Source organism: Wolffia australiana, chromosome 3, assembly GCF_029677425.1.
Source record: "Wolffia australiana isolate 7733 chromosome 3, ASM2967742v1".
NCBI lineage: Eukaryota > Viridiplantae > Streptophyta > Magnoliopsida > Alismatales > Araceae > Wolffia > Wolffia australiana.
The window spans coordinates 4113077-4127730 of record NC_135837.1 but is presented as its reverse complement, the minus strand read 5'-3'; the positions used below and the strand labels follow the sequence as shown (position 1 = coordinate 4127730).

The window sequence follows — 14654 nt, the reverse complement described above, 5'->3', positions numbered from 1 at the left end:
TGATCACTATAACGCCTCTTTTGATTTCTCTTACCATTTTCCAGGTCACTTTGGCTTTTTCACTTGAAATTTGTGCTGCTCTTTGGAGGAAAATCAGAGTTATTGGATGGAGTCGGGTCATGGCCTATACTCATCTAATGACTCCTTGAAGCCTAAAACTGAGTTCTTCACTCAGGCTCTTCTATACACATAATTAGTTGTAAAATTCCATAGAGTGCTCCAGCCCATTGACAAGGATCCCATCTAACTCCTGTGAATTTCATAAAATAATAATCATGGAATGTGGAAATAATCATAGTATGCATAAAATGATATTCATTTGAAATTTCAAAACATTTAAAAAACTTATTTAATACCATGAAAGATTTATGATTTAGATGTCCAGAGTCATTAAAATGCATAGAATTATAACCATATTTGTCATGTTGGCACTTAGGACAAAATTGCCAAGGGGTTTTGACAAAACTTCCAATTATTTATGACTGTATTTCATAAAATATTTTACCTTTTCAGTTCTTAAAAATTCGCACCAATTTACAGAAATTAAAACATCTCCTGACAATAATATGAAAGATCTATAAACTATATTTAGTAAAATGCATAGAATTATAACCATATTTATCATGCTATCACATGGTACAAAATTACCAACGGATTTTGACAAACGTTCGTACTATTTATGACTGTCTTTCATAAAATATTTTCCCTTTTTTCAGTTCTAAGAAGTTCACACTTTTTTTATAGAAATGAAAAACATTCCAGACAATAACATACTATATTTATGATCCAGATGTCTAAAATAAAAAATGCACGGAGTTATAAGCACAATTATCATGTTATCACATTAATACAAAGTTACCAAAATGGATCTTGACAAACGTTCCTACTATTTTCCTTTTTCAGTTCTGAAAAATTCACACCTATTTAAATAAATGAAAACATTCCGTTATAACCAACCGCTCGTTCCTCATCTTCTACCTTAAAACGACCTTTCAGATTTAAAATCTTGTAGAGAGAGAGTGTGAGAGAGAGAGAGAAAGAGAGAGAGAGAGAGAGAGAGAGAGAGAGATGGAGAGGTAGAGAGAGAATGACAGTTAGCTTGGTGCCATCGAGGATCTGCCTTCCATCGCCATTGTTGTCGGCGAGAGATGGCGGGGCGTGCTTGTTCTTCGGCAGCAGATCCTGGCAATCTTCGATTTCTAGGGCAAATCGCGCGTTATCGTGTCGATCCTTTTCCGGCGATGGATCTATGCAAGAAGAGGGAAATTCTGTAAATGATGCTCTATTGCGAAGAATTTTGGGGGCAAAGGATGCTGATCAAGTGCTAGATGCAATAGCGATGCACCGCGGCGAGAATCTCGGCGTCGTGGGAACTGATTTGTGCTGTTGGATCATCGAGGCTGCGCTCGATCGTAATAACACGGAGCTCGCGCTCTCTGTGTACTCCGCCATGCTCTCCAGCTCTTTTCTAGGTACGTTGGAGTGGCTTTTTATTGGGAAATCGGATGAGTTTGTGAGGATTAAGAGCGGAATTCTCGGCTTGGTGGTCCTGATTTTGGGATTTTCTTTCGCTTGTGTGGAGGTTCAAGCGTCGCTAGCGACGGCCAGAATAGTGTGGGCTGGAAGTGGGGCGTTCCTGATGTGCGCGTTTATGGACTGCTTGTTCGTGGTCTGGCAAGATCTCTGAAAGTCTCAGACGCTCTTGGAGTCATTGCGGATGTCTCTCAGCCTGGTGTTTTTTCGGAGGAGGAGGTAATCTTTGTTCTGATGTGGGTTTGTTTTCGCAAATTGATTCATTATATGCAATTTTGGCATGATTTTGTCATGAGAACTGTTGGGACAGTGACGTTCGATCGATATCTTTTATTCAGTGTAGTCTCGCGGTCAGAGTGTAGAACTTGTTTCACCTGACTATCTTACACATGTGATTTTCTCTACTTACTAATTATGTTGCTTTCTTCAGTCTCATATTTTATCGTATGAGTTTAGTATTGATTACTCTTAATTGTGTTTTCAGATGCCATTCGGAAACATTGTTAAGTGCCCCACTTGTATGGTCCCGATTGCTGTTGTGCAGCCGCAAAATGGGAGTCAAGTGAGTTTTTTCTACGTATCCGTGTCAGCCTTTTATGATACTTTGAATAGAAATGATTTCTCTGGAATACTGCTGAAAGATATAGTTGTCTTTATCCGAGTGTTTCTAGCATTCAGGAATTTATCGGTTCCAGTATTTTCCTTAATAGTATATGTCGAATCATATTTTAATAACCTTTTTTCCTTGAAAGACTGTTAGAATCCCGAACCAATTCAACAATCAGGAAATATAATCCACTTGAGATTTCCACGACTGATATCAGTATCCAGTGTTAACCACGAATTCAACTAGATTACTCTCATGATGCAAGTTTATAGAAAAGAGCGATCACAAAAAATCCAGTCTCGAATGAGAGAGATAAAAAATGAAGAGCAGAGACAGAGGGAATTATCTCGGAGCGATAGATTGGTGAACGACGAACTTGGACGGCTGGATCGGCGGTCCTGGCACGAGAGAATCTCCTGAAGCGACCGTGAGTTTCCGTAGAAGACACATATCCCCTTTTCTTGCCAGCCCTCTTCTCTATTTATATCCGTTTCCCGCCATACGGAGACTCGCCTTTATTCAAATTCTTGCACTTGCATCTTACTCCACACGTGTAAGGATATTTGCCTTCTTTTTTCTTGACATATGATTGTGCAAAGGCCGCTTATCAAAGACCTGATTTTTGGTCATTTTATCCATTTAAAGAAATATTCAAACAAATTCTACCCTTTTCTGTTCTGTGGTCTGGTTACTAAGTTAACTTACGGTGGATTGTCACCTTGGGGTAAGATAGCCACATAGAATCTTAAATCTCTTTGGACAATGCGGGAGGTAGTCAGCCAAACTTGATGACATTCTGTATGAACACCAATACGAGGATGTAACAAAAGATGGAATTCAGTCGGGGTGTTAGTCAGATGTAGAGAGAGTGACAAAGAATATGATCACATTGATGACTCCGATGAATAAACATAAGGCTGCGATTCAAGAGACAGCTCCTCTGAACTCACAAACTAATACCCCTACCCCCAGGCCCACCTCTTCTTCACCCCTTTTTTAAGGGGTCCACACTGTGGGGCCAGTGCTACCAAACATCCCATGGTCAGGTATTTGAGATAAAGGTCTAACAGCTTTATAATGATTAAAAACCAAAAAGCTTTGTACCTCTCCAGTTACAATGCTTTTGGTACTTCCCACTTTGTTGATAATATCATAAAAATTGGCTTCTTTTGCCAATGGTAACTGTATAGTTAGTCGTTAATCTACGTATTGGTGTTGTGGTCAAAGTTTACTATCACCTTAGATGGACTAAACTTGATCTATTTGAAGATTTTAAGATACAAATAATTAAGAAAAATCTTAACTCCCATCAGAGCAAGGAACTGAAATAGTTTTGTATGAGGTAACTCCTTTATGGGCAAAGTAATTGTCCGACCCTTCACTGAAGGGAAATAAATCATTGCAAAAGAAAGCAACGCTGAAACCACAATATCTCTCAGACCACCCCTGAATGTCGTTCTTTGTTGTCTTCTTTCTCTTCTCTCCTCTCATTATTTTTCCCACGATAATCTCTGCAGCATCCTTCCACATTTAGCCATTAAAAGGCAGCCTGTTCCTTCTCTTTCCAGTCCTTTGGCCTAGAATTGTTTTGGACCTTCTACAGATGTTCCTCATGTGACGGCAATTCATCATAGCGTTTAAGCCTGCGCAGTTTGTTTTGGTGCACTTTGGTCTCAGACCTTTATCATTGTTTTGTGTATGGCTTTTCCCTTAAAAGTAAATAACTGGAGATACAAGCACTTAAAATTAGTCGATTTGCACAACATTTATGTTGACATAAGAGTTATGCGCTCCAGAATATTTATTCTCTGTTTTTGTGAATCTAGTTAAGACTTGGTTTCATGCCTTTCAGGTTGCTTCCTGCTCCAAATGCCGTTACCAATATGAGCTTGTGTCTGGAGAGATAGCAAGCATTGATTCCGAAGAGCTAAGGTTTGAAATTACTGCCAATTTGAGATAGATCATCGAGCTTTTTGAATTATTTGGACTTTTCCCCCATGTTTGTGTTGGAAGAATGTTCATATGTGGCCGATGACAGATTGGATCTCATTCCATTCAGATTTGTCATCCATCTTTAAACCCTAGTTTTCAGCAGTTTCCCTCTTTTTGTGGCAAGATAATTTTGTCCCTTGTGAAAGAAAATAAGTGCAGCAGTGCAAAATTCAAGTTAGAAGTTTTTCGTTTAGCATAATGTCAACATCAGTTTCAATTATTGTCGAAATGAGTTCATATTTTTTCAATTAAGAGTTCTGATCAGTGAAAATAAGCATGTCTTCTGAAATTGGTTTGATGTTTTATACTCAAATGTTCATAGATGTGTAGTTTTTTGGTAGTCTCATATGAAATCATCAATCTGACTTTGTCATTCTTCACCCTGACCTCCGGAAGCTGATGATGACTAACTTTTGGTTGCATGAGCTTCGTTGATTGGTTACGTGTATTTCTGATTCTATAGGATGTTGATTTTCTTATATTCACTTTCCTAAGGATGTGCTCCTGCGAAACGCAGCATCAAATTTTCTCCCTGGCAAAAGGGTTTGAAGATTTTGCGATTAATTAATGATGATGAGCCTGCTGCTATTCATTCTATTGTGGTAATCTCTTTTCTCACTTGCTTTTCTTTATGTTATTTGGCATTAATTCATTCGTTTGTGCTGTTATTACTTTCCAAACTGATGGTTTACAGTGAACAATAATTACTTTCTGACCCTGTGCTGTAGATTGCTTCCTTTAATGGCTTAAGTTATTTTTATTAAATTCATAAATATTCTTTTGCAAGCTCTGCATTTCTGTGAATAGATAGATTTGCCTTTAGCTCTATTGTATTTCTGTCTAGATCGAGGGGATATAGATCTTGTGTTTTGTGTTTCAGATTAATTTTCTAATTTTCAAACTTCTCTTTGTCGAGAGTCATATAAGTCTGTCCACCTCTCTTGCAGAAGGCAAATAATTTCCCAATATTTGAATGTTTAAATCTCTGCATTGGTATCTGAATTTTTTCTCTATTTCCAATATCCTTCTATAGATAAATCTTCAAGTTGGTTTCCGCTAAATTTTGTTCAGCCAACATGATTTGAATGACGTTCCAAAATTTTTGAAAGCCAATGTGATAAGAACTTCATGAACACATATTAGAGGAGGAGCAAGAGAAGATGATACTACACGTGCAGCCCAATAAAGGCACGTGGGAAGGTTCGAATAAAAGAGAGGGAAATAAGAAGGTATAAATAAAGGCCCAAGCGTTGGACGGGGGATGGCTGAAAATTTGAAGGCGCATCTGGCGAGAAGGCTGGCAGAATATCCTCCTGACCAGAAGAGCAAGAACCGATTCGGTTTGCTCTACGTTGTTCGTTTCTTTGTGCCATTCTCCTTCCAATCTTCATCCCGAAACTGTGCTATCATCCTTTCATATTGATCCAGGGGGATCGTGTTCATACTCAACTGTTATCTTCAAGAATGGTTTATCTGTTGGCGATCGTTGTGTATCTCTTAGTAACGAGGCAGGATCTCATCACTGGTATCAGAGCTACCAAATCCTTGGATACAGATCATGGCAGATAAGAGTCAAAGGACGCACAAGTTCTTGATCCTGTCAGAACGATGAACGTGCTGGAGCATCTGATGGAGCAGATAGCAGCAATCAATTTAAGTTTGGAATAGTTGCAAAATACGCATCCGGCAACTCTGACACCAGAAGCAGATCACCATCCAGCACAACGTCGAAATGAAACTGCACCAGCTCAATACCGTTACGATTCAGATCACCGATTCAAGAAAGGCGATCTACCACTATTTCAAGGTACTAAGCCAGAAGGTTGGATCAAAAGTGTGGACCGATTTTTTCGCCTGAATCCAATGCCAGATAAAGATAAGATGCACTTAATATCTTTGCATTTGGATGAAGCTTCTTTGGACTGGTTTTTCTATTCGGAAGATGAATTCGGTTTTCAAGATTGGTTAGATTTCAAGAATCAGTTTTACAGTCGGCATGGTTTATCTGCAAATGATAAATATAAATCTCTATTCGAAATACAACAAACTGGATCTGTTTCAGATTACCGTTCGCAGTTTGAAAGGCTTATTACATAGATACCTGATTTATCAGCAGCTGTCAAGGAGAATGCCTATCTACGAGGTCTTAAGCCGGATATTTGCATTGAGGTGCAACACTATCATCCCTATGGCCTTAAAGAGATTATGGACCTCTCAATTAAAGCTGAAATCGATCTAGATATTTTATCACAGACCGGACAAGGCTCTTAAGTCTCAGGCTACAATAATTTTTGTTGTTTATCCCAGACCGGACACAGACACTATTGAATTATTTTCCATGTTACCATAATTTTTCATTTATTTTGTTGTTAAATGTGTCTTGATACCTTATCCAGAATTAATTTTCAAGAAAATTCATTACTAACCCTTTAACTTCCATGCTCTCCTTGCAATATGGGCTAATTCTTTGCCCCTTTGAAAACCGATAAGGTCCTGCAAGGAGAGCCTATCCCAGAGAGAGAGAGAGAGAACTGAGGGAAGCAAATGATCTGGAAAGCAACCCAAATCTTTGAAAGCATTGAAGGGAGGTCTTCACCCAGCCAGATGCAGCTTGGGAGATCCAGAAAGCAATCCAACTCTTCATGAGCAAACCCTAAGCATTCTTGCTGGGTACTTACAGCAAACAACGACAAAAAGATAAGAAAGATACTTAATGGGCCACTTTAGGCTGGGCTCCATAGTTGTATTGGCCCAGTCCAGTGTGTCTGGATGAACTCTCTTGCCGCTTTGATAATATCTACTCCAAACGACCTTATCAAGTCTGAGAATTGTGCGAAGATCTTGACCATGTCCTCCCATATTGCTTCCTCCTTGATAAACCATGCCATTTGATCAACACGTCATTACCTTTGAACGAGGGCAGAGTATCCAACACTTCTTTGGGCATCACGATGAGCTCCTCTTCATGTATCAGCCTGAGCAGTACCTCTTGAATGGCGGTCTGTGCTCCCACAGACTGCCGCAACTGTGAAATGTGGAGCACAGGGTGGATGTATCTGACCCTGGAAGCTGACGCTTGTTGGTGGCTCCCTCAACCCATTCTGCAATCTTGTATGGACTGAAGAACCTGGGGGCGCTCGTGGGACTTCTACTCTAGGGAGTGCATGCGTTGGTATCTGATGCCTCCTACGCTCATACTGACCACGCAAAAGCATCCGTCGTCAGCTGCTGTGCCATGGGATGTGCCAAAGCGGTGAAATGGGCAATGAAGCAATGGTATGACCCCACATCACCTAAGAACCCCCAGAGGTCTTAAATCGTCTAAGGAACTGGCCACACCACAAAATTCTCAATCTTCTTGGGTTAGGTGCTGATGCAGCTGCTGGAGATGTGGTGCCCCAGGCACTGCAATCATGGCTAACCAAACTGGCATTTCTTGGGGTTGCCACTCAGGGGGTGCTCGTCCAAGATGAAGAACACAATGGCCAAGTATTCCCTGTGCTGTGCCTCAGTTTTGCTTTAAATGAGGTTGTCATAAAAAACAAGATGAACTGGCATGGCCATATGATGTAGTAAATGGCAGTAGCATTCAGCAACCCCAATGGCATAACAATTAACTTGTAATGGCCATCATGAGTCTTGAATGTTGGCCGATGTCGACATCCTTCATGCAAATATGGGGGCACCCAGCTTTCAGGTCGATCTGAGTTGTCATCTTGTTCAACACAGTAATCCACTCAAAACTGCCAGGTGTTATCTAACTTCTTGACTAGGATTGCAGGTGAGTATGGACTTTGTGATGGTTGAATACCTCCTTGGGCACAGAAGTCCTAGAAGATCTTCTACTGTTTGTTCTTCTGCCTGTGGGAGTACAGTAAGGGCTGAAGGTTCACAGGTTGAGCTCCTCTCAACATACCGATGGTGTGGTCAATTGCTCTAGTGGGTAGAAGTCTGGTCATGGGCCAAAGACATCAGGGGATGTCACATAAAGCCCGTGCTAAACGGTTCGGAGGTTGCACGGCCTGGCCCTTGTGCATATGACTTATGCTGACGTTGTTGGCTCAAAGTTGCTGTGGGACACAGACGGCAGTATCAGCAGCCCTTGCGACAGGGAGTCCTGTTGCAATGTGATCATGGTGCCTACATGAATGAAAATGTGCAGGAGCTACTTGTAGACTGGGCCCAGCCAAGAGAGCCCAGGTGTTGAGACCGTAAGTTCAGGTTGACACTCCTCAACCCCAGTAAAAAGTCTTGGATCACCTGCACACCCTGATTCCTGAGCTTCATCAGCTTGCACTGCCCCTGACGTCACCATCATCCAAGATAAGGGAGTAGATTCTCTTCGGTGAGACCGGTACTGTAAAGCAGCAATGAAGCTTGTCATACAAAAGGTTGCAGAGGGTCCAAGTGTTGATGAGGATGGAGACCTTTGTCTGGCGAAGGATGCCCTCTACTTTGATGACAACAGTTTGCATAATGCCTACTGTTGAGTGGAGACAAGTAATGATGCTGCACTTGCCTTGGATCTCCTCTTGGTGTGCGCCTTCATTGTCCTCTGCCATGGAGAGATGAGCATCTCCCCTCCCTTTTTTGGAGAATTGCTCGCATTCTCCTTGCTGTTGGGTTAGATCATAATAATGTTGGGCTCCTTACAATGATGTCTTGGGCCAAAACAATTGCTGCTATAGAAGCACAGACCCTGTGCGTTAGGTTCCTCACTTTCTGTTTCTGTGGGCAGAGTTACCCTTTGGGGGCCAACGGGGAGCCAGGTTGGTTGTTTTCGCCAGCCTTTGGGGGCAGGGCACCAATAGGCATTCCCCATTATTGCACCGTCCTGGATTCTTGAGAAAGGAAGGGTGTCTGTGCAAGGAGTGGTGTCCCGATGACGCAAACTTCAGTGACAGCATGTCTTGTGTATTAAACTCTTGGTGGAAGACCTGGATGAGTTCTCAGCTGGGACCTAGATGTCCGTGGTCTCTTGGAGGTTGACTGGCCCTTGCATCTCCACTTTGGAATGATTTCCTCTTTGGAATCGTTGAGGTTAGCCTTGAGGAGGTGTTGGGGAATATCCAGTGTGAATGCCACAAGGTTCTCATAGCAGTAATCCATTGGCTGACCCTGTATGTTTAATGCCAAGCTATGAGTCGCCAATATCAGATACCAATATCAGGACGGATGTTGAATTAGAAATCAAAAAGGGGAAAGCCGATATCCATCTCAACCAATATCCAGATATTGGATGATGATATTGGATATCAGTCGTTACAGTACCAATATCTGATATTAATATCTGTCTTGAAATTTCCATCTGCCTTCATTTAGAGGTTTGGATGCCAATATTGGACATCTTTCACAGAAATTGATTTCAAATGTACAATATATTATTTTTCAATATATTTTTCATACATTTCCATTTAAGGAAAATGAATATATGAATCTAAGTTCCAACTACATGATTAAATAAGTGGTGCTATGTTAAGATTTAGGGTTAGAAAGCTAATCTTTATACCTAATAATTTTTTTTCAAGTAAGGGCTTTTCCCACTTAATGACCTGGTGAGCCGTATGACAGCTAGAGAGTGACAGATTACTGGTGGGCAAGGCAGTAAGCAGGGGGCTTGACGTAAACAACAGCTGACCGTAAGGAGGCAGGAATACCTCTTGAAGGAATCAGCCGTCTTTCAGATAGCTGAAATCAGGCGTTGACGGAGTTGACCAGCTTCGGGCAATCGACACAGCTTTATAACTTGAATCACGTGGACAATCCTCGATATCAACTATCACTGGAGGATGGACAACCACTGAATCCGAACGAAATAAACAGCACCGGCAGTCCACACTAGGAGGATGAGAAGAGTACCTGGGTGCTCCGAAGGGGAAGTCCTCAGCAGGATGAGTATCACCGCCGAGTCCAGAAGGGGGGGGGGGAAGCCACAAACGCTAGGTTGAAAGAGAAAAGAAAGCTAGAGAAGAAAACTAGAAATGTTCCACAAAATTTGTCCCTTTCATGCCCATTTCAGTGGCTATTAAAAGGAAACACACGGACACACCAAACAGTGTTTTTGACCATAAATAAGCATGGGTCTTACCTACTGGTAAGGGCCCACGTGGAGATTTACTCCATTCGGCGGCGGACGTACGAAACACGTCAGGACATGGGCAGGCAAACGTTGAACAACGGTGAACTGAAAGGGAGTGCAGGACTAGATTTTCAATTCAATCTCAGAATCCAAGATCCGTATATTGGATCCCTGCACTGATAATGGATTCTGATATCCTTTGCTGGCATCTTCCAGTGTATACATGATTGTGATGTGCTCTTGATATTCGATATTATCATCTGAGACCATCTTCCTTTTCTTAGATACCAGAGATTGTATTTCCCAATATCGGATATCAGGACAGGTACCTGACAGCAAACATAATGTGGAGCAGCTAGGGGATTAGTAGTCCAGCCAGTCATGGAATGGTTAATGGCCAGCGACTATCCCTGCATAATGGTGGCAGAAACGTCTAAGAACTGCCATTCTGGGCCCAGTATCAAAAAGAAATGGCATTCCCCAACTTTACTCAATCCTTCCACATCAGTGCCATTGATCGGTGGTAGCTTCATGTGGGATCGTAGGCAGCCTTCCCTCCCTAGGGCCTTGGAACAAGGGCTACCAACCCAAGGTATATAGAAGGACGACGGTGTAGACGTCAACAGCAGTGGTGGAAAGGAACTGCTGCTTTGTAGAGAGGGATCAGATGGCTGGTTCTGGATGCCCAAGCTCTCGTGGAACCCGTGGACCTTTGAAGACATCAGTTCCATCTCATGGTAGAGTCACTCCAAGAGAGTGTTGTGGCGGGCAAGTTTCTTGTCTAATATTGACTTAACAGGAGGCTTTGAAGTGTCTCTTGCCATCTGTGAGGACGATGACCAGAGGGCATGTCACAGGCCCGAAAAAAGGGTAAAAGGATGTGGCAAAGCCAGTGGTGCCAAAGGGAGCACAGTTGGTGATGGTAGTTGTGAACAGACATGTGCTGGACAGCAGGTGCAAATGGCAGTGCCGGATGGCACAGAGCGGCACACAACATTTCATCAAAGGTTTACCAGAACACTTGGCTTTGTCATCGATGTGTTTAGTTAAATTTATTTCTATTCTATTTTTTTATATATTTATATATCTTTGTTGCCCGAACCCTCATTTGGAAATGTCCCATAGGTTAGGGTACCTGGTGGACGAGCACGTACACAAAGATTTGCTACTAAAACAGTTGAACTTCCTGCACAAGAGGGAGAACGAGTCACCATTACCTTAGCAGCTGCAACAAATTTCTTCCGGGGTCCTCTCAAGTTTACTCCCCGGCCACCTCAGTTTTGCCCCGGTCAACCCATGTCTTTGACCAACCACACAAATGGCCAGGAATCAGCGCTATTGAGGGTTCCTTCCGATGGTGGAAATTCATTCCTCATCAGTCCCTCCTTTATTTTTCCCGCTTTAGCTTTGTTGGCCTCTGGTGATGCGGCTTCTGCCTTCATCGACCCCACCCTGCCAAGATTCATCTCTGCTGCTGCTATTACATCCCTAGCAGTGGGGGCCACCATAAATCTCGCAGTTCTTCCACAGCTAAATCAGGTTATTTAATTTGCACCATCGGTGTTGAAGTTTAAACCTCATGTACAACATAATCATTTGTGCTTTACGATTGTTACTTGTTCCAGCTTCCAAAAAGGACGGTAGAAACAATAGCACTAAAACAGCAACTTCTATCCCAGTATGACCTTGTGCAGAAGCGCATCAGGGACCTTATTCAAGGGGCAGAAGAAGAGGTAAATATATTGCCCTATTTTAAATCAAAATAATAGAAGCCCTGTCAATATCTCGTCTCATTTTTTTATTTTGCTCAAAGGTTTGGATGCTGGCTCGAATGTGCCAGTTGGAGAATAAGATTGTCACAATTGGGGAGCCTTCGTACCGGTATCTTATCTTATTTCATTTAATGTAAAGGAAGATGGTTTACTTGACCATGTTGTGAAAGGGATCTAACAGTAAATAAAGTTAAAATTGAAGTCATTTTGACATTAGATCTCCCACTTGAAACCGATCAGACGTTTTTTTGGAAATGGATAATATCATTAGAGATTCATCAAAAATTTTGCTAGAAGTTCTAGAAATTTGACTTATCTTCTAGGAAAATATGTTCCATTTATTTTGGTGAAGATGTTTTCTCAATTAAATATATTTTTGAAGCAATTATCAATAAGAGACAGATAGTTACAAATTTAGCTTCTCCTCATGATAATTCTTGATGTATCCTAATAGTGCCCGAATAGTGAGGGTGAAGAGTGTTCGCGAAGGTTTGGAAGAATCTCTGACGAGGAGAATCCAGTTAATAGAGAGCTATGCAAAGGTAATGTATATGTCTCAACCTTTGCTGTTTAGCGTTTAAGATAGTTTCAACCATGCAACAGACTGCGTAATCTAATGCTCAAGTCCTCAGCGCATTTATTTTTTCAGATATCTTCAATGATTGAAATAGAAATTGAAATGGATTCTGATGTACTCTCCGCTGAAGCTACGAGCAATGCTGTGAGTTTTAGCTCATGTTTTTTCACGATATTTCTTCCTTTTAATTTCGTGAAAACATAAAAAATGTGAAGTATTTGGCTCATGTTTGAAATTCATCATAAAATTTTTGTGGGTTATGGTAGCAAGAAAGAATTGCTGAACAGATAAAGCAAGCTATGGAGATTGAGAACCTTGAAGAGGCATGTCTTTACTTTAAGCTGTGCTATGTTTCCAAGAGATGTTAGCAATAATGTTCTTAGCTCCTTTGTAAATTTTGTCCAGGAATACCGGATCCAAGCAGAAGCAAATGATGAGGTTGAAAAGCTTCTTAGGTCTCAGCCCATTTCAACAGAACGCATGTAGTTCTGCTTCTGGTGAGTATTAACACGCTCACCAATTATTTTAGATTTCAGGCAATCCGTCAAATCTCTTTTCTTTATCAGTGAGATGAATAAAGGATAAAGTTTTAGGGGTTGTTTCCTTTTTTTATATTTTTTTTAGTGTTTTATCTGGAACTTTTTAATTACGCTTATTTGAAAAAATGCAAACCTGGTTCTTACAAATAATTGATGTCTTCGAATGTCTGAAAAAGTATTCTGAAAAATGCGTGCATTATCTGAAATTCATGTAATTGCCTTCAGAAGAGCTATTGTAGTGATTGCTGGGTATTTTCCCCCTATTTGCGTACAAGAAGATGTTCAAGAGACTATGTAAAATTTGTTATAAGTTGGGGGACTATAACTTCCCTATATTAGGATTCATATCTCTATATATGGGTAGGGAAGTTATCGAGCCCTGGCTATACTGGATCCAAGGAATACCAGTATGATGCTTCAAATAAAATGATAGTGTGGAAAGATAGTCTGCTTGCAAGAACAGATTTTAAATGTCTCGAGGAATATTTATGATGATCTATGGGGATGTGACGAGATGGTAGAAGGATTAAGAGATGACGATAAAATTCTTGATTCCCCACATCACCCTGCCGCCTTATTTAAACAAATGTGCATTTTTCCCTTTAAGTGGAACATGTGGCTCGCTTTCCTCCCCTTTTCTGTGACATCATTCGATAAGTTTGCCCTTGGAACTTATCGCTGAACCTCTAGTTTAATTACGTTTGTTTTTTTTTCTCTCCATCTGCCCATCTGCAGCAGGATTCCTCCTGTTCTTTTCTCTCTTCACTCTTGCTCTTGCTTCCAACCTGCATCAACTTCTCTATGGAGTTCAACAAATGATATATAATGATGTTAGACACGATTTTAATGATATTATTTTTGGACTACATGAATACTTCAGGAATCTTAGCTTGATGATCCCCACATCCAAAACAATGTCGGAGGTGTAAGGAATGAAGAAGTATCATGGGTTGGAACGCGAACCACAACCTTTGATAGATCATGTGCGTCTAACAACATTGCTAAAAGAGGTCAGCCATCTCTTGGTCCATGATGTTTATTCTAGATTTACTCAGTGGTCCTGTGTAAATGCATTTAAAAAATATCAATTATTGTGGATTTAATTTGCAGTCTTCTGTAAATGTACTTGAAAAAATCAAGGGATATTATGTAAATGCTTGAGCTCAAAAGAGTCCTTTTCTGCGTATATTTTTCAAATGACAGTCATTTGGGAACCAAAATTTGAAGAGGTTCAGGATGATTTTTGTTCTTTTCATTGTGGATGCGGATTGGACTTTTTCCAGTAGAGATCTAGAAATTAGATAACATGACATTTTTGGAGTCATCACTGTCAACCATCAGTAAAAATTTTCTGTAGTGTTACTTATTTGGATTCTGATTACTCTTATTACCATTGTTGCCATCCATCATTGCAGTTTAGTCTTCAATATTATTTGGATTTTGTGAGCTGATTATGACTTCATGGAAAACCTTACCTATAGACTAAAAGATGAACTTCATTCGGGTTCTTGTAAATGATCATCCTTTAATTCCTTTGAAGACTTGCCGTATGTTA

At 40.8% G+C, this 14654-nt stretch overlaps 1 protein-coding gene across 2 annotated transcripts; it reads left to right on the top strand.

Annotated features, from left to right (window-relative positions):
• Positions 1-993: 993 nt before the first annotated feature.
• LOC144700687 (Pentatricopeptide repeat (PPR) superfamily protein) lies at positions 994-14296 on the top strand. Of its 2 annotated transcripts, XM_078572159.1 has the most exons (13): positions 995-1472; positions 1583-1752; positions 2018-2095; positions 3993-4072; positions 4650-4734; positions 11337-11750; positions 11837-11944; positions 12025-12092; positions 12438-12525; positions 12633-12704; positions 12827-12883; positions 12966-13057; positions 13980-14296. In XM_078572159.1, the coding sequence occupies exons 1-12, from the start codon at positions 1088-1090 to the stop codon at positions 13044-13046; spliced, it is 1686 nt and encodes a 561-aa protein (XP_078428285.1). In that variant the 5' UTR covers positions 995-1087; the 3' UTR covers positions 13047-13057; positions 13980-14296. The 2 variants fall into 2 exon arrangements, 1 of the variants encoding a protein (XP_078428285.1); XR_013580826.1 differs by lacking the exon at positions 13980-14296 and having other exon boundaries at positions 994-1472; positions 12616-12704; positions 12966-13051.
• Positions 14297-14654: the final 358 nt, after the last annotated feature.